This window comes from Xenopus laevis, chromosome 4L (assembly GCF_017654675.1).
Source record: "Xenopus laevis strain J_2021 chromosome 4L, Xenopus_laevis_v10.1, whole genome shotgun sequence".
Classification (NCBI taxonomy): Eukaryota; Metazoa; Chordata; class Amphibia; order Anura; family Pipidae; genus Xenopus; species Xenopus laevis.
The window spans coordinates 85,900,851-85,922,182 of record NC_054377.1 but is presented as its reverse complement, the minus strand read 5'-3'; the positions used below and the strand labels follow the sequence as shown (position 1 = coordinate 85,922,182).

Here is a 21,332-nt window from a genome sequence, read left to right as displayed (position 1 = left end):
CACTAGCTCCTAGCTAGTATAACTTGTTGCATTCAGTTTCAACAAGAGAGTCCACATTCACATTGTAATCCCACATTACACAATAAAATCATGCAGAAAGTCAGCAAAATACTCACACACAGTCAGTCAATAATGTCACCCTCCCCTCACTTATTAAAAAAAAGGTGTTTTCTACCAACTGGTGCTTTGTTCAACACCACCCTGCAACTGCATGATTATCCCTTCAGTTAGTAACATAGTAACATAGTAAGTTAGGTTGAAAAAGGTTCAACCTTTTAACTTTTTTTTAACCTGCCTAACTGCCAGTTGATCCAGAGGAAGGCAAAATACCCCATCTGAAGCCTCTCCAATTTGCCTCAGAGGGAGAAAAAATTCCTTCCGGACTCCAAAATGGCAATCGGACTAGTCCCTGGATCAACTTGTACTATGAGCTATCTCCCATAACCCTGTATTCCCTCACTTGCTAAAAAGCAATCCAACCCTTTCTTAAAGCTATCTAATGTATCAGCCTGTACAACTGATTCAGGGAGAGAATTCCACATCTTCACAGCTCTCACTGTAAAAAACCCCTTCCGAATATTTAGGCGGAAACTCTTTTCTTCTAATCGGAATGGGTGACCTCGTGTCAGCTGGAAAGACCGACTGGTCAATAAAGCATTAGAGAGATTATTATATGATCCCCTTATATATTTATACATAGTTATCATATAAGCTCCCCTTCTCCAGCGTGAACATCCCCAATTTGGCCAGTCTTTCCTTATAGCTAAGATTTTCCATACCTTTTACCAGCTTAGTTGCCCTTCTCTGTACCCTCTCTAATACAATAATGTCCTGTTTGAGTGATGGAGACCAAAACTGTACGGCATATTCTAGATGGGGCCTTACAAGTGCTCTATACAGTGGAAGAATGACCCCCTCCTCCCTTGACTCTATGCCCCTTTTAATACAGCTCAAGACCTTATTTGCCCTTGATGCTGCTGACTGGCATTGCTTGCTACAGCCAAGTTTATCATCTACAAGGACTCCAAGGTCCTTTTCCATAATGGATTTGCCTAGTGCAGTCCCATTAAGGGTATAAGTTGCTTGGATATTTTTACATCCCAGGTGCATGACTTTACATTTATCAACGTTGAATCTCATTTGCCACTTAGCTGCCCAGATTGCCAGTTTGTCAAGATCGTGTTGCAAGGATGCCACATCCTGGATGGAATTAATTGGCCTGGATAGGTTTGTGTCATCTGTAAACACTGATACATTACTTACAATACATTAATGAACAAGTTTAATAAAAGTGGACTACCAAGCTCTGAGGTTAGACTGAAGGACATACAGTATTTCTGGATCAGACTAAACCATGGTTTTGTAGGTTACTCCTTACTTTGCTCCTCATAACCATGGTAGGAACATCACAACAATGACTTTTTAAGAGGCCTATTAAGTAGAAATGGCATTTTATCAATGGGCTCTGTAACCATGGACATCCACAGTTAAGGTTGCCATCTTTTCTGGAAAAATACTGGTCTTCCTATACATTTTGCATTTCCCTATTAATAACATTGGCATTAATCATAGTTTTTACCGGCCAGCACAGTATAAACACATTGTACCACAGCTTACTAGCATCAGTTGCTTAAAATAATTCTGTCATGATTTTTAATTGCGTACTTTTTATTTCTAAATTACACTGTTTACTTTATGAATAATTCAGTCTACCATATAAAATGTTACTCTTGAACCAACAAATGTCAGGTCATTGTACCTTATCCTGTGCTTCCGGAAAGAACCAGCACTGCACAATGGAACTCTTTTTAGATAAGTTTCTCCTACTAATGTAATTGTAGGAGTCAGGGTTGGTCTTAGGTGTTTTAATATTGAGTGCTGTTCTCATGTTTACCACTAGGTGGGACATGGTAGCAATTTTTGCAATGCAGGTGCCACAGGGAGCTGTTATCTGCTTACCCTCCCATTGTTCTCTTGATTGGTGCTTGGGGAAAAGGGAGGGAATTGATATCACTCCAACTTGCGGTGCAGCAGTAATGAGTTTATCAGAGCACAAGTCACATGACTGTTGGCACCTGGACAACTAATGACATTTCTAACCCAACATCAGATTTCAAAAGTAAATATAAAGAAATCTGTTTTCTCTTTTAAAAAATGTATTTCAGTGCAGGATAATGCTGGAGCAGCACTGTAAATTGGTGTATTTTCTGTCACCATGACATGTCTGTCTATAGTTATATAGTTGTCCTTTCCAAAATACTTCTTTGTCTCCTACACCACTTCTTCTCGTTCCTATTCATATTGATCCTTAGGGGTATACATTTATAGGCTGGATTAGATCAAGCTATATGGATACAAACACAGAAACGAAAAAAGCTCAGAGATAGGGGGTCACAGCTAGATGATGAATTTGGGAAGTCAATGAACTGTGATGGGGAAAAGCCAAGAATAGTGATGCAGACATATTCAGTTTAGTGAGAATTACAAGACAAAAACTGCAAAAATGCAACCAATGGTAGAAAAGATTCTTACTATTGATCAAGTACAGGTGACAAAACAAATCACAGAGGAAACATAAGAGGAGAATTTTACAGTTTTACAGTTACCCTTGTTTACTTAAAGGGGCAGTAACACCAACAAATGAAAGTGTTTTAAAGTAATGTAAATATCATGTAGTGTTGCCCTGCACTGGTAAAAGTGATCTGTTTGCTTCAGAAACACTACTATAGTTCATATATAAACAAGCTGCTGTGTAGCAATGGAAGAAATTGAAAATAGGCTATATGGCACAGGTTAAATAGTGGATGACAGATAACACCATTATGTTCTACAGAGCTTATCTGCTGTGTAACCGGAGCCTTTTCTCCTTCGAATGGCTACCCCCATTGCTACACAGCAGCTTATTTATATAAACAATAGTAGTGTTTCTGAAGCAAACACATCAATTTTACCAGTGCAGGGCAACACTGCATTATATTTTTATTTTTAACCACTTTAATTTTTTTGATGTTACTGTTCCTTTAATCCCATTTCCTATATTCATGCATTTCCAACAGTAATCAATAATCATTTGCAAGTCTGCATTCTAGATACAAGAGGGATAATACAGTGTGATGTTTCAACAGTGATAGCCCTACCTACTGAAGAAAGAGCTACTGGAAGGCTGCTTATGATATGCTGTACTTTGCACACTTTTAAATCACGGAGTACCAAGCAAGACAGTGTACATTGATTAAAAGGATAATTCAGCATGCCACAGACATATTTACGCGTTTCGTGGCTTCCCGCCACTTCATCAGAAGCGGGAAGCCACGAAACGCGTAAAGAATGCAGCCCACAATATGTCTGTGGCATGCTGATTTGGATTTTAAACTATGTTCAATAAACTACTATCCTTTTAACGAATGGACGCTGGCTTCCTTGGTGCTCCGTGATTTCAAGATGTTTTGTTAGAATCAGCTGTGTGGGATTGTGGTTTACATGTAGCACGCTGGAGCTATGCAAGGGTCGGTAAGTGCTCCCACTATTGTTAATGTACAGGACTTTGCACACTTTGCCCTACCTTAATCTAACTAGGCCACAGCCTTTGCCACACTGGTGATTACTCATGAAGAATCTACACAGTCAGGCAATTTCATCAGTATGGCAATACCGTATTGTACCCAGCAAGAAAGATGTATTGGAATGACCTTATTCTATTTGCATGTAACATACACACACTTGTTCCCATTTGATGTAGTTGATAAACAAGCAGAATAAAACAAACACCACCAATAACAAAACATTCTCCTCTGTTTATTAGTGCATCTAGCACTGCTGAAAAGAAACAGAGATATAGGTACAAACTTACAATCAAAAATACCCCTACCTGTGGTTGATTCAGAAATAAAAAAAAAAGGACAAATTGAATATGGAAAATATTTTTCCTTTCCGTTTCAAAGCCCTTTGATAATGTAAAGTTGCATGTTGCCACTAAACCATAAATTATAATTTAAGGGGTTAGCAGGGTGATAGTTTAAACCAGTGTTGTACATTTTGCAATCTACTTAAATGGTTTAATGGCTACAAATGTCATTCTTTCTTGATACGGTGTAAATTTTTGAAAGTGCAAAGGAAACGAATGTTGTGTAACTGCATTGAGTGTTTTCTCATTTCCTATTGATATTGGTCCTTAAATTATTTGGAGCATATGTATGGTCATATCATCTTCCCAATGAAATGTTTGCTGTGTTGCATGTGACACACAATCACCGCTATATTTAACTATCATTTTTAACTTATATCTTATCCAGTTCAAAATATGCTTCCATATCTTTGTGTGGTATGTGCACTTTATCATTTATTGTAATGCAGATTGTGGCTCAAGGGATAGCTGGTAGCTTCTTTTGAAGTGTAATCTTTGCTTAATTTGTGCTTATAATGTCATAAGTATATAAGGCATTTCCAAGTATAGGTTCTTTTGTTAAAACATTTGCTTTTTCTTACATCATAACCTGCTGCTAAAGAAACCCTTACAGTTAAGAACTTTTGGGCATCTTTGCTTAAACGGAGCTTCTCCTGGTAGATTTCCTTACAACAGAAGTGAAATTGCACATTGAAATAAATCTAAGCAAAATGTCCCCTTGGGTCTGTTTAGCTTTGACCATAAAGAAATATTCCAAAATAAATATCCTCGCAAACATCATGGAAATACATAATAATACTTTTACATTTTGATAATAATAAAAAAATCTTCATTATTTCCCCTCTGTCTAGTAGTAGTCGCAGGAATACAGAATGCCAGATGCTTTTTGTGTACTTTTAGAACTCAAGGCATTTTACTTTTTTACTAATTGTCACAAGAGCTAGCTCCCATATCAGTAATATTAAAAGGTCCCTTTAAGAGAGGTCAACGCTTTCATATTCACAATGATCTGAGTCTTCCAACTCAATTCCTGGAACAAGGCTATAGTAGTCTGTAGACTGGTTCAGATAAAACTTTTCACGATCTGTTGAGTCCTTCATAACTTCTGTTACACTTACAGTTTCAACTTCAAGTTCATCTCCTGCTTTTCTATCTATATCATCTTCCCCCTCAACAGCCAGCATTAATCCATGACTGTCCCTGTTAATATGACCTTCTCCTTCCACTAATGGTTCTGAAGAGGTACCCAGTTTTATCTCCACTTCTTCATAAAGATCTCTGCTGCTGCCAAGTAATGCAGCAGAGGGCTTTAATAGTATTGGATCATTCAGCTGGTTGACATCAATTTCTCTTCTGTCCTTAATGAATTGCTGGCGAGGCTCATAATGGTGATAATCTCCCATGTTACCAGCTCCATTGCGATCAACTGTAGCCAGACTACATTCTCTCCTTGTTTTAGAGTAACTGCCTTTCTGTCTACGACAGCACACATACCAACACATGAGTCCTAAAACAAGTATGAGAGGGATGCATATTATCACAACAGTTAGGCTGTGGGACCTGCAGATGTTATTTCTTCGAACATTTATAATTTGTAATCCAATAACATCTCTTGGAGAGGAACAAATCAGTTCTTCTAGAACCCTACTGACATTGTTGCCATGGAACGTTGGTTCAAGGAGGTCATAAAGGGCACAGGTACATTCCAGGCTGTTATTCTGGAAACCTAGCTCAGAGAGGGAAGATCGAATAATGAAGGGTGAGATTGAAGTTAAGTTGTTGTAGCTGAGATCTATCTCCTCTATGTTGTTAGAAACGCGCAAGAAGTTTGTTGGAAGATGGCCAAGCTGATTATATCCAAGATTTAAAACCCTCAGGTTGGGGGCATTACTCAAAAATCCACCAGGTAGCTCTTTGAGATGGTTGTGATCTATATACAGCTTCTCAATGTTTGTTAACTTTCTCCCTTCTTCTAAATCCGTGATCTTTTTAATACCAGAGTAAGATAGGTCAAGAACCCGCAAGCTGGATATTGTAGTAAAATTATTCCAGTCAATTGTGTCCACAGAAAGGCTGAGGTTCAGGCAACACGGCTCAGAATCCAGGGCAGGCCAGTCAGATAAACTTTTCAGGTTAATGCAGTTACATGAGCTGTCTGCAATTCCTTTAGCAAGTGTTCCCAACACTATCAGCCAAAGAAGCCCAATTCTTGCACATTGGTGATCTTAAATAAAAGAATAAACATATATCAATTTTACATTGTATGCAATTTAATGTGGTGGACAGTAATCTGAGATCTAAGGAACGATTGGTACTACAGTTAGGTCCATAAATCTTTGGACAGAGACAACTTTTTTCTAATTTTGGTTCTGTACATTACCACAATGAATTTTAAATTAAACAACTCAGACGCAGTTGAACTGCAGACTTTCAGCTTTAATTCAAAACGATTGCATAGAAATGTGAGGAACTAAAGCCTTTTTTAACACATTTACTTCATTTCAGGGGCTCAAAAGTAATTGGAAAAATTAAATAACTGAAAATAAAATGTTCATTTCTAATACTTGGGACGAAAAGCCTTTGCTGGCAATGACAGCCTGAAGTCTTGAACTCATGGACATCACCAGATTCTGGGTTTCCTCCTTTTTAATGCTCTGCCAGGCTTTTACTGCAGCGGCTTTCAGTTGTTGTTTGTTTGTGGGCCTTGCTGTCAGAAGCTTTGTCTTCAACTAATTCTGGGAGACCAACTAGTAATATGTTGCAGTAGTCCGTCCTGTAGAATTTAAGGGCCGGATAAATACTTTAGGAGTTGAGGAACAGAGGAAGGGTCAGGTATGTTCTGGTCAGGAATCCATTGTAGACTGAGAAATTGAAGAACGGGGCTAAAGAGACTACTGGACACCTGCCTTTGGAAGCTGGATATAAGGTGACATTGTTGGTTGTTATTTTAAATGGAGGGAGGGGTGGGAATATAAGCAGTTCAGTCTTGGACTTATTAAGTTTAAGGTAGCCATCCAAGATGCAACTGCATTAAGGCATTGTGTGATTTTTGCTCAAATAGCAGGCTATCAAGGCACCAAAAGAGAATCTGTGTGTCATCAGCATAAAGATTATGGGGTATATTTATCAATGAGTGACGTTGCAGATCACCACAGTCCTCTACAGTGAAATTCCTCCACTCTCAATTCATTTCTAAGGCATTTTGAAAGGCGTATTTATCAAAAGATGAACTTTCACCCATTGATAAATACTCTTTTAAGAATCCCATAGAATTGAATGGAGAGTGGCGAAATTTCATTCTAGAGGGCTGTGGTGATCTCTAACTTCACTCTTTGATAAATATACCCCTAAGGGGCAGATTTATTAAGGGTCAAATTTTGAGTTTATGGGTTTTTTCTAAAAACTCCCATCAACTTGAAACTCGAAAAAAAACACCAATTTATTAAAAAAAATTATTTAAAAAAACAAAAAAACAAAAAAAACCAAAACAAAAAAAAAATAGATTTTTTAAAAAAAAACAAAAAACAGGTGAATAGGATCGATCTGCAAATTCTAATCAAATTGAATCGATTTGAGGTTTTTCACCAGGTGAGATGAACACTGAAGGTGCTCATAGAGAGATAGCATGAGAGCCATGCTAAAAAAAGAATCACATACAAAACATTCAGAAGTATTTTAAAAAGAGAGAATGGTCAACTGTATCAAATGTTGCAGAGCGATTAAAGGAATTGTTCAGTATAAAAATAAGTATTGGATAAATAGCATATGCAAAATAAAAGATGTTTCTAATATAGTTAGCCAAAAATGTAATGTATAAAAGGCTGGAGTGACTGGGTGTGTAACATAATAGCCAGAACACTACTTCCTGCTTTGCAGCTCTCTTGGTTTCCAGGTTACCAGGCAGTAACCAATTAGTGACTTGAGGGGAGGCCACATGGGTATTTTCTGTTGCTTTTGAATCTGAGCTGAATGCTGAGAATTAATATTAATATTATCACCTTGTAAATATTATTATTTGTAAACATTCTTGTACATACCAATTATAATTTATACCTTATCCTGCACTTACTGCTTATTGCACTACTGGTTAGACCTAAACTGCATTTCGTTGCCTTGTACTTGTACTTGTGTAATGACAATAAAGTTGAATCTAATCTAATCTAATTGCAAACTCACTGAACAGTTGTATCCCATGTGGCCCCCCTTCAAGTTGCTGACTAATTAGCAGAGTTAGAGGGATGAAGTATTGCAGGAAGTAGTGTTCTGTTCTGTTCTGTTAAGACATCCAGTCACTCCAGCCTTTATACATTAATTTTTTTGCTAACTATATTAGAAACATTTTTTATTTTGCACAGCCTATTTACCCAGTTTTTATTTTTACGCTGAACGGTTCCTTTAAGGAGTATTATTTTGGAATAATGTCCCTTGCCCTTGGCAGAATGGATAACATTGATAACTTTAGTTAAAGTTGTTTTAGTAGAGTAACCCATACAGACACCTGACTGAAATTGCTCAAGAAGATGGTTGGTGGGCTGGAAGTTCAGGAGGCCAGGAGTGAAATTGATCTATATTAATTGAGAAAAGTTGGATTGGAGGAAGGTTTCTTAAAGGGATACTGTCATGGGAAAAAAAAAATTTTTCAAAATGAATTAGTTAATAGTGCTGTTCCAGCAGAATTCTGCACTGAAATCCATTTCTCAAAAGAGCAAACAGATTTTTTTATATTCAGTTTTGAAATCTGACATGGGGCTAGACATATTGTCAATTTCCCAGCTGCCCCAAGTCATGTGACTTGTGCTCTGATAAACTTCAATCACTCTTTACTGCTGTACTGCAAGTTGGAGTGATATCACCCCCTCCCTTTTCCCCCCCAGCAGCCAAACAAAAGAACAATGGGAAGGTAACCAGATAACAGCTCCCTAACACAAGATAACGGCTGCCTGGTAGATCTAAGAACAGCAATCAATAGTAAAAACCCATGTCCCACTGAGACACATTCAGTTACATTGAGAAGGAAAAACAGCAGCCTGCCAGAAAGCATTTCTCTCCTGAAGTGCAGGCACAACTCACATGACCAGGGGCAGCTGGGAAATTGACAAAATGTCTAGCCCCATGTCAGATTTCAAAATTGAATATAAAAAAATCTGTTTGCTCTTTTGAGAAATTGATTCAGTGCAGAATTCTGCTGGAGCAGCACTATTAACTGATGCGTTTTGAAAAATTTTTTTTTCCCATGACAGTATCCCTTTAAGTATTGGTGTGCCAAGGACATGCTTGAAGGTGTACAGAAATGTAATACTTTATAGTGATGATTTGAATATGTTATATAGTATATATTTGTATAAAATATATTTCAGAAAGAGTGATGGGATGGGGTCAAGAGAGAAATAGTTTTCTGCTGATAGGAGCACCGGCCTGGGGTTTCAGGTAAGTAAATACATTCACTTGGGGGGCCTAGTGAATGATTTTTTTGATTAGCGACCAATATTACATTCCCCCATAAAAGTGCCCTACAGGGTCCCACTCACTCTTTGATACAGAAAGTCCAAGGATACAAGCTATTATTGGGCATGTGCCAGGACTGGAGGTCACTGGACCCATTATATTAAAGACGACTGGCGCGGGATTTTTATATGCAGACTATTACATTGTTGATACAATGTTCTGTGGTCTTCCCATGCAAAAATGCTTCCAGACTGACCTCATTCAGGAAGGAATCTTCAAACCTTTCATGTGAATTTGAAACTAGGGACAGTCAAACTTCCTCAGCTAGTACCCAGTGACTGCGCTAGAATGTCACCATGCAGTCTGTTGTGCAGCAAAAAAACTGCAGACCTATGATCTGTCTCTTGCCTTACACATCAAACAATGGATAGAAGCACTCCCCAGCCAATGCTGCTGTCTATCTAAGATGCTATCCAGTTGTAAATATGGGAGCCCATTTTTCCTTTGAAGAACAGTTGTAGAATATTAAAAAGGAGCTACTGTAACAAGGTAGGGTGATGTACATGCAGAGTTAAAAACACAATGAAATGTCACCTTCACATTGACTCCAATACACTTCAGCAAGATTCAACTAAACATTCTTCTGTGGTTTTTAGCAGTAAAGATATGTGTCTTCAAATATGCCGCAGTAGCTCCCCATCTTCTTTTCTACTGATTCACTGCACATGCTCTGTGCTGCTGTCACTTACTGAGCTTAGGGACCCACTCACAATATACAGTACACATAGAATAGAAATGTCACAATATAAGGCTGATTATAGAGATAATTACTACATGGCAGCTCAGAAACAAGTGCAACTGGCATGAAAATGTATTAATCAGCCTCTTAGTTACAGACAAACCTCATCTTCTGCTTGATAATTTGCAACAACCCCTAAGCTTAGCTTCTCACCAACTGCTCAGAGCCCGCTGAGCATATGAGTGTCGCAGACACTTTCCAAGATGGTGACCCCCTGTGACAAGTTTGAAATCCTGGATCATTGCTACTATTGAGGACCTGAAACTTCAGTATATAAAATAGGGCATTTTTAGCCATATTTATTTTTTTGGCTTTAGTTCTCCTTTAAAAAATGTATCTTGTACAAATACTTACCAGACATATCGTGAAGTTAGAGCGCACCAGTAGCTCTAGTATAGAATATATCCAGGTTGCTAGTAATGGTTGCACTGAAAAAAAGGCCTCCAGCTGATTGTTATGTGTGTCATTGTTGTTCCTGAAAGATGTGAGAACAGAAACAAACAAGTAACTTTTATTGTGTGTTTATTTGATACTTAAAAGAAGACAGGTACTGAGAAACACAAATATGTACTTGCTTTACATAATTATTTAAACATTTCTATGTGTATTTAATATCTCCTGTACTGGTTATAGATTTCTGCTTCCCTGTGTGTTACTCACCTACTGGTAGAGTCGGCTTCCATTAGGGAGGGGCATTTTTGCTGTTTTTTTCTGAGAGGACCAGTTACCAAACATTTAGGAAAAAAGTTAAGCTAAGCAATACTTTTAAATAAAATGTATTTTGCCTTATATAAAATTAGATATTATAAAGTATATTTCTCTTATTTACCCCATAAAAACTAGTAGTCAACAAGGTTACAGCATTACCTCTGCAGCACTTTCGAAATTTGTAATGAAAATGTCTGTTAGCCAGTTGATCATTATACAGAATGTAGGGTGTGGCTCAATGTGTGACCAAAGGTAAGAAAAGAATTCTTGCTATGTGTGGGTATATAGAACTCATAACTCCAGATCCTATGGGAGTTTGAAAGGTAGCAGAGTGAATTACAGGTCCCTCCTTCCCATTGCTAGTGCTACACAGCTACAACCCCACAAAACTGCTTGGCAGTAAAAGTCCACATTTTTTGCATTTTTAAAGTGCCTATTGAGTATCAGACTTCCTTCCATTTCCCATTGCAGGAAAATGTATTAAAAATGAATATAAGAGCAGATAAGAAAAATTACAATAAACAACTTATTTCTAAGGTAGCAAAAAAGAAATGATAATAAACCCACAAAGGAACTCCCCTATATTTCTATTTCTGAATATAATACACAATTGTATAGATTATACATTGAATGTGAAGATATAGCTTTGCAATTACCAATATACTGTAACTCCTTTATAAAAGGCACTATAACACACTGGTACATTCAGTAAACAGCCTACTGCCAGTTTAAAAGATCTGACTTGCTATGGATAATTGCACTGGTGCAATTTAGAATAATACCCAAACATCTTTCCTACCATACAGTATATATATATACAGGTATACACAAATCTTTAAACCAACACACCCTTAAAACAATCTTTGACCTTTTATTTTTGATACATTGTATTTAAGTCCAATGTTTTGGTCCTCATTAGGACCTTTCTCAAGAATTGTTTTATATATAGGATAGAATGTTACATTATGTAAAATAAAAGGACACATTATCACTTCCAACAGAGTGTACTGATCATATATATATAATAAAACTATATAACATCATATGTGCCTCAGCTATAAGTTAGAGGTGTTAGAGAGTGTACAAGCTGTATAGTGCGTTATGAATGTGAACGTAAATGAAAACAAGGTTTGTCTAATACATAACCTGATGCTTAATGGCTAAATATTAAATTATGGTGCAAATTGAGCTGGTTTTAGATCTGCCATGTAATTGAATCTGAATTAATTACTAATCAGCCTTGTTACATGATATTTATATTCTATATATATATAGTATATTGTGAGTAGGTCCCTTAGCTCAGAAACTGACAACAGCACAGAACATGTGCAGCGAATCAGCAGAAAAGAAGATGGGGAGCTATTGGGGCATCTTTGGAGGCACAGATCCAGGGGTGCTGCAGCAATGAGGCAAGTTAAGAAACTCGCCTAAAGTGGCAGCGCCCCACTAGGTACAAAGGGCGGCAAAAAATGGAAATTCTGCTCTTTTAGCGCAGAGAGCACAATTATGCTCTCTTCGCTAACGTCCTGGCACTCTCCACCACCCTCATGGACCCCCCCCCGGAACCCCTCCAGTGAAAAAAAGGTGAATGTATGGGGGAGGGGGGTGGCAGCAACAACAAGCTGCCTCAGATGGCTCCCTAAGGAGGTCTAAGGAGACAGCTTGCAGCATTGTGGGTGGATTACAAGCTTGGGTAAGATAGATTGTTGACTGAGATGGCACCATAGTCTGTCACAACTCCACCACTTACAGGCACAGTATTACATGGAGGACCTGTATGCACTGCCATAGTTATAATACCATATAATAGTATACCCATGTACCATGTACCACGCCAGTATTTTTTTCCAGAAAAGGTGGCAACCCTAGGTACAGGTGTATGTCCAGTGTTACATTACTACCCTTTTATGTTCTGTCAAAGTTAAGGACTGCCCTGTGAGAACCACATGGGATGGTTGTCCAGTGGATGATTCTGTAATACATGTTACAGGCAAAGGGCAGCTTGTCAGGCATAGGACAGATGTATGCTGGGTGATACAGGAAGCATCATGTCCTGCATTTGTTATTACAGGAATATCAAAAAGTTTGCATTGAATTATATTTTGTCTACAGCTTCCTGTATCAAAACTTCAGGTTGGTACCACTATGTATCTGCTAAATGTAATTGCTAAATAAAGGCAATTTTGGATCCCAGTGCACAGTCTCGGACTGGGATGCCAGGGGCCCACCATAAACCTTAGACCGTGGGCCCACTTTCCAAACTATTATTCCTCCTCTACTCACTCAACCTCTACTCACTCAGCCTCTACTCACTCAACCTCTTTAAACTCCAAGTTTTTTTATCTACTTACTATACTCTATTGCTCTATTATTAAGCCTCTTTTTTCCGAAAAAGAATTAGGGAATGACCATGATATATGCCAAATGGTTAGAAGCAAGAGGCCCACTGACACCTGGGCCCACTGGGAGTTTTCCTGGTATCCCGGTGGGCCAGTCCGACACTGCCAGTGCATAATTTACTACATCCACAAACCCCACCATCAGCAAACCCAACCAATCCCTGTGAAAGAAAAGAAACCATATGACCAGTGTTGCCTGAGAGGTCTATGGCATCTTTCCTGAATTATAGAGGGGAAACAGGCAGACAGACAGACAGACAGAGACAGAACATAAAGCAAAGACAGGTAGGTAGAGATAGGTAGAAATACAGCTGTGTATGTTTCCCCATATAATTATTTTGGCTGTGCAGTGATCCCCAACCAGTGGCTCATGAGCAACATGTTGCTCACTAACCCCTTGGATGTTTCTCTCAGTGGCCTCAAAGCAGGTGCTTAGTTTTGAATTTCAGGCTTGGAGGCAAGTTATTGTTTACATAAAAACCAGGTGTAATGCCAAACAGAGTCTCATGTAGGCTATCAGGGGGCTACCAAATAGCCAATCGCAGCCATTATTTGGCATCCCCGGGAACTTTTGTCATACTTGTGTTACTCCCCAACTCTTTTACATTTGAATGTGGCTCATGGGTTAAAAAAGTTGGGGACCCCTGTGGTGCAATCATACCACAGCTGATCACCCAATTAATAAAAAAATAACTTGCAATGTGTTCTAAAATCCAGCCAACTGATGCACTGGGGAAAACTTGTCTCGTAGGAGCCAGGATTACGGCACAGCTAGCGTGTTTCATAATCCTTTGATTGCATCAATAAATAATATTTCAGTTGAGTCTATTGTTTTCTTGTTGAATTTACTGAGGGTTAGTTATGTCAGAAGCAACAAAAGACTTATTTAGGAAAGGTATGCTCTCAGCATGTCTGTCAATGGCTGTTTCTAATACAGTACTACCAATGTTGCAAAACTGGTTTTAATTAAAGTGTCAGTCAGACAGACTGACTATAGGGAGACAAGTATTCTAGGTGTCACTAGGAATGTTGTGGGCAGCCTTATTGGGACTGGCTGCTACAATGTTCACAGACACAGTCTGACTCATGCAGCTTACTTGGCAAACAGAACAACTTACAAGTGAATAAAGTTACACTGGCACTTGCTCATATCTAGGGATCCACTGAATCTAGGTTTTAGTTTGAGATTTAGCCAAATCTCAGCACTTTTTGCTTTATACGTATTCCATAGAATCATTTCTTGGTTCGGTCAAATCAAATCAAATCTTATCAAAATAAGAAACAAACATAGATTCAGAAAAAGCAATAGTACAAGATACTGAAATATAAAGTTAGTGAATTTCATTCTAATGAAATGTAGCATCACAAATTGTTAGCAAGAAGGGACACTGCAATAAACTGCTTAAAAGACTGCTGTAGTCATTTCCTTTATTATGATGGACAGTTATAGCAAAGGGAGAAGGAAGCCATCATTTCCGTTCCATGACAAAAAGGTAGGAACCAAGGTCAATTTATTTTTTTCATGCTGAACAAAGTAGAGGAAGAATGATCAAAACAATAGGAAATATGTCTCTCTTTGGAAGACTGCAATATAAGAAAGGAAATTGATAAGGGCATAGTATAGAGTGGACTGGAAAGTCTTACTTTGGATAGTATTGGAAGAACATAAATAGAAACAAGAACAGTGAAAGATGAATATTTTTTTTCATGAATTTCTAAAAATGTAGAAATTGAATTCAATTCCTCCTCTCACGTTTGCCAGGAGCAACTCAGTAAGCCAGATTACTGGCTGCAATTTGATTCATGAGCAGCAGCAGAATCTCCAGTCCCTACAGAGCATGCTTCCCATGTTTTACTTAAATTTGTAACAAAACAACTAATACTTTAATTGCTGTATTTTTTTTATACTTCTGAGATATCAAATCAACTTTTAACAGTTTAGAAAGTTATCTTACAATGCTTTTAGAAGAAGAGGAAATTGCACAAAGTAGAAAGCATGTATTTTGGCATTATATTTTAAAACTATGTTATGTTAAGGAGAACTGCCCATCCTTGGAATGTTATCTTATTAGGGGTTAAATATGGGTTACTAAGAGAAGGATATCTCCATGGAGCCCAAATAAACAGCTCTACACTGAGTGCGATGCTCCCAGGGAATGGCCACTTCCGGCATCCAGAATTTACTGGCTGGGGTGATCACAGCTGTGGATAAACTATCAGCTTTATTGTATGTTTTCGGTTAATGTTGCCTTTCACTGCTATGTCAGTTTTTTAACAAATTAGGTATGCTCTTATTAAAAACGTATACAAGATAGATTTTTTATTGCGTGTAAAATTTTTGTCTACTATTTTTTTACTGTGGCACAAAATGTGTGTATGTTTTCATGCTAAGTGCTAGATACTAGAATCTGCAGTGAATCTGCATGGAAGTACCAGAAACTGCTTACCTGCTGCACTGTTTGTCAAATACCTGACTGACAGCACTGTACAATAATGGGTGTATACATGAAACATAAAAGAGTACATAAAAAAATGCAGACTACACAAGAGATAAAGAGGGCATCAAAAGAGCTTACAATATAAAAGCAAAAGAGATACCGTATGACACAGATTATATGCTATTTGTTTCCATATGAATCTTTGCCACCAACAACACAAATCCTTGAAGCTGAGCACTGCAGAGTTACACTGATTAACACAAAGTGGCCAAATGCATAGCAGGAATCACCGCACAATGTTCTGTAACTGGTGGACTAAGAAGAATTTTATATAACGGGATAATGCACATGATTTTCTAAAAATCTAGTTAAAGACAATTAAGCCTATGATTAAGGGATTTATTCCCAAAACACGTGAGGCGGTTGTTATCCGCAGGACCTTGCAATAAACCTGCTTTTTTTCCAGAGTGCCGTCCTTTCTTGGTTGTAAAGACAATTTTGCATCAGTTCTTGGGATCATTTACTACAATAGGAGTAACTGTGCAGTAACCCATAGCAACCACTGAGAAATTTGCAGTGCAGGGATGTAGTGAGAAACATGAAAACAAATATCTAGTTGCTGTAGTGTTAAGTTGCACTCACACATTGCCCACTTAGGTACCAGTGGGATTCATAGATACAGAACTTTTCAGGTTACAGATACAAAGCACTTGGGAGAAACTCTGCTTTCTTGGCTTTCAAAATAAAATCAAGTACTTGATTCTGTGAGGATGTTGTGCATCTTTCTCTCTACACACTGTTTCACCTGAATACTATTTTCCAGATACATTAGAGTAATTAAAGCTAATTTATTTAGCAAGTAATATACTTCATCCAGCCAGCCACAGGCTTCCGTCTGCCTGCACTCAACACTGTTTGCCTTTTGTTGTTCCCAGAGTCAGTTGCTAAGTCTAATACCTCTAAACATCAGTCCTAGTGTTCATCACATTTCTTACCTTGCCCCCTAGAAAAGGGACTGTCTTCAGCTCTTCTCTCCCAGGTCGTGGAGATGTCAAGAAATCCAGGGAAGGCATCTAAAAGTGAGCAGGGATAAGGGACATGGGCTGGGTGTGACAGAGGAGGAGGAGGGGGAGTGAGCCTTGGCTCAGAGTTGTGGAAGGCTGTACTTGTGGCCTTCGCCCTCCCCAGACAGTAGAGCAAGGTAATGGGAGGCGGGCTTAGCAACAAGAGGAGGGACAGTGTCTTTAAACCCACAACAACTCTGAGATTACCAGACTAAAATGGTTTGTGCTTTGTTGCAGGCATTGATCCTCTCTGGAATGAAAGAAGCCCAGTAGAAAATCAGTGGTCATCGTGCTACAGATCAGGGAGTGGAGCAATGTGAGAAAACATCTAGAAAGATCACCCAGCCCTGTGGCAGAATTAGAATTTGGTGGTGAGTAAGGTGGCTGGTGCAAAACAGAGACACAGAAATGTAAAAACATTTCCCTAGTTCTTTCACTGCTTCTGTAATAAGGCAAGGTAAGAACCTTACCACAGACACCTTGTTATGTCCGCAAGTGCAGTAGGCAACTTGCGCTTTTCCTTGCAGTGAATTGCACCTAATACCACATTTATCTTGTGTTGAATTGCGCTCCATGCACTTCTGTATAGTTGCCCTTGGTGTCACTTAGTCCTTCCTGCCATCTGTTCCAAATAGGGTACTCCTATTGATGCAGCGGAGCCCTGATGCTACAGTTGCCTCCTGCCAAGGCAGCAACTCCAGGGTTCCCTTCACCAGTGTTGGGCTGTTTTCGAAGGCTCACCCTAAAACCTTAGATCATATAACCACTCTCCAAACTACTATTTTTTTGTCGTATTTGCTTTCGAGCAAACCATTGGCAGGCCTGAGGGGGGTTGAGTCCTGGTGCGATCGCACCCACTGCACCCCTGGTAGTTCTGCCACTGTGGTCTCCAACTGCAGGCATCCTTGCAATGCCAGGTGCCAGGTGCACAGGGGCAGAGTGGAGGTAACATTGCCGCACCAACTGGCACCTTACTGGGCCACTAGAAATGTATGAAATGAGATCAAATTATCCTTTAATTATAGCCATCTAGCAACCAGGAATACAGGGCCAAGAGAACACCACCAGTCGACAAAGGGCTCTGTTCCACGTGTAGTTAAGCATGTGAATGAAGGGAGAAAGAAAGCCATTACATAGTAAAGAGGGGGCTGTGAATATAGAGCTAGCCACTGCATCTCTATTGACTAACTACAGAGGTAACAGACCGCATGACTGCAAGGGGGCAGGGGAGGAAAAGGGGCCTCGTAAGCACTAGTATTGGGGTGCACATAGTTGTTGGTCCTGTCCCCAAGTTTATGTAAGGGAAGAGAGGGCACCCTAAAATGTCATCTTTGCTTTGGGGCTAGGACGTTATACTGCTGGAAGTGGGTTCCATTTTGTAAGCCTCTTCATACATAATAATCAGGAGCTGCAAGCCACTGACACGTCAAACTGAAAAAAGGCATCCTAGAGAGGAAGGACCCCCAGTGATCTGAGGACTACCTGGGACAATGGTAGACACAGTACTAGCAGAGATAGATGTCTCAGTATGGCAGAGATTAGTACACTGAGGCTGACCATCTGGGATGCAACTCTATATTTTAAGAAATGGCAGTCCAAGTTAGGGCAACAAGGACTATGCACCACAGATGGGAACCCATCTTGGCCATAAAAGTATATTACATATGGTGCTGTTGCAATGAAACAGTCACTTACTGACAAATCGAAATGTCCCTGCATAGGCCTGCAGAGCATCACTAGATTAATCTTTGGTGCTGTCCTAGACACATTACTTCGCCCCAAACTCTATAGTCTGAATGATGCATATTCAAAACAGTGCAGCCTAGCATGGGACCTGAGGTGCAAAGCATACACATAAAAATACTAGTAATTAGCACACTACTATTGTTTGTTGCCTTGAAATAAGACATAGACAATTAGGCAGAGGACTCAGGAGAAGGTCCATTATCATGCAAAGCCTGCTGCTGTGGCAAGGAAGGCTGCATTAAAGAAAAGACAAAGTTAACAAGTCTGTGGTTGCAATGAAAAAAGAGGAGGGCAGACTGTCAGGTGACATCTGAGGAGTAGGCCCAGCAAAGTGAGTGATGCTGCAGCATGAACATGAGAGGATAGCAAAGATGTCATGAAAACCTGAGATCCGAAGGATCGTGCAAGTAATTAAATTTGCATGTTAAGCATAATGTTATTCTTTATGTTGATGAGGACTCAGGTTCTTGTAGTGATTCAGATGCTGATGGTGGGGACAAGACCTATAAGATAGTAATACCATAAAAATCATGACAGAATACCTTTGAGTAAGATGTTTTGGTTGTGGATTGAATCTTACAGCATTTCAATTAGGGATGCACTGAATCCACTATTTTGGATTTGGCCGAACCCCTGAATCCTTCATGAAAGGGGATGAACTGAAATGTCAGGCGATTTCCCTCCCGCCCCTAATTTGCATATGCAAATTAGGGATGCACCGAATCTAGGATTCTGTCCGGGATTCGGCCAGGATTCGGCCTTTTTCAGCAGGATTCGGATTCAGCTGAATCCTTCTGCCTGGCCGAACCAAATCCTAATTTGCATATGCAAATTAAGGGCAGGGAGGGAAATCGCGTGAATTTATGCATAAAACAAGGTAAAGTAAAAAATGTTTTCCCGTTCCCACCCCTATTTTGCATAAGCAAATTAGGATTCGGATTTGGTTCGGTATTCGGCCAAATCTTTCGGCCGCAAATAGTGGATTCAGTGCATCCCTAATGCAAATTAGGATTTGGTTCGCCTGGCAGAAAGATTCAGCCGAATCCTGCTGAAAAAGTCAGAATTCTGCCCGAATCCAGAACCGAATCCTGGATTTGGTGCATCCCTAAATTTCAATGCTATAAGAATTTGACTGCAAGAGGCTATTGAAGAACATACTAACATTAGGGGGCAGATTTACAAAGCTCGAGTGAAGGATTCGAATTAAAAAAACTTCGAATTTCGAAGTGTTTTTTGGGCTACTTCGACCATCGAATGGGCTACTTCGACCTTCGACTACTACTTTGACTTCGAATCGAACGATTCGAACTAAAAATCGTTCGACTATTCGACCATTCGATAGTCGAAGTACTGTCTCTTTAAGAAAAACTTCGACCCCCTACTTCGGCAGCTAAAAGCTACCGAAGTCAATGTTAGCCTATGGGGAAGGTCCCCATAGGCTTGCCTGTGATTTTTTGATCGAAGGATATTCCTTCGATCGTTGTATTAAAATCCTTCGAATCGTTCGATTTGAAGGATTTAATCGTTCGATCGAACGAATAATCCTTCGATCGTTCAATCGCAGGATTTGCGCTAAATCGTTCGACTTCGATATTCGAAGTCGAACGATTTTAGTTCCTAGTCGAGTATCGAGTATCGAGACCCTTCTTACATCTGCCCCTAGTAGTCTTTGAAGAACATTTGAAAGGGCTGTGGTGTGCAGAGGATTGACCAAAATCAAGGAGAGCAACAGAAGGTATTTCCCCATCATTGTATCATTAGAACTTTGGCCAGATCATATTAAGTACCATGCAGTTCTCTTATAGGCTGATCTCCTCTCTGAAAACTATTCAGTTTAGTTCTGATGTTCTTACGTTTAGTTCAGATGTGCATGTACAATTTAATTAAATACACTCTTTGTAGCCAAGCATGTGCCAGGGTACAGAATTATGATCTGTAATTATAGCAGATGGTTTATCTAATTTTGAAAAAGGCACCAGAGGCACAAAGTCAACGAATCGTATACATATTTATTTAAATAATTAATTACATATCACCGGACTGACACAGCTGGGAATCTCCAGGGATTGAATGGATGTGCACTGGTTGGGTGAGTATGGCCTGAGAAATGAGTCTGGCATGGACTCCTAAAGGAAGTACAAGCAAGATGTGTGTGGGAGGGAGGGGTTGGCTATGTGTGCAAAAATTATCTTTTATCCACACTTTCCTTGTGGCAACACAATTTGGTGTGTGTGGTGGAATTTATGTACATATTGTACAAATGTGTGCACAACTTAGAGGCAGCCGTTCCTTACTTCTTTCCTTTCAGCACCAACCCAGACCATGCTTCTCCAGACAGTGTGGTGGGTCATAGTGTCTAATGAGTTGACAAAGGGCCCTGTAGAGGCCCGAAACATTGCCACTTGTTTTTTGAGCTAATAAACACCTATCACTGATTCAACTGCATCCGTTGTGCCATAGGTATTTTGTTTTGTTTGGATATAATGAGTTACAGAAGATAAGAATTACTTTAATTTGCATCCCTGGGAGATGGGAGCATGGCTGCAACTGCTAGCAAGGGTCAGATGACTAAATCATGCCTGCTTATTTACTATATTTCATCTTTCTTTTTTTCTTTCTTTCATCTCTTTGTCTATTAACAGTAATGAGTAAGCATAATAATAGCACATATCCTATGAACACTGTGCTTAATATTTTTCAAATTTTGTTTGTTTTCGTTTTAAGAAATTACAGTTTATAATTCAAATGATACGGGATATGAAGCGTGCATAACACACCCACGCCTTATTTATGTTGAACAAGTTGTGTTTTTCTTCACCAGCATATCTC

General features: G+C 39.2%; 1 protein-coding gene across 2 annotated transcripts in view; it reads right to left on the bottom strand.

Annotated features, from left to right (window-relative positions):
• Positions 1-3,774: 3,774 nt before the first annotated feature.
• Positions 3,775-21,332, bottom strand: part of LOC108714274 (leucine-rich repeat, immunoglobulin-like domain and transmembrane domain-containing protein 1) — a 62,130-nt gene continuing 44,572 nt past the window's right edge. The window contains exons 1-3 of one of the 2 annotated variants that reach the window (XM_018258345.2): positions 16,689-16,857; positions 10,503-10,623; positions 3,775-6,128 (exon numbers count right to left, since the gene is read on the bottom strand). In XM_018258345.2, the coding sequence (XP_018113834.1) occupies positions 4,879-6,128; positions 10,503-10,509 (1,257 nt within the window). In that variant the 5' untranslated portion in view covers positions 10,510-10,623; positions 16,689-16,857 and the 3' untranslated portion in view covers positions 3,775-4,878. Of the gene's footprint in view, positions 6,129-10,502; positions 10,624-16,688; positions 16,858-21,332 lie in introns of those variants that run through there. The other variant, XM_018258346.2, reaches the window with a different exon arrangement.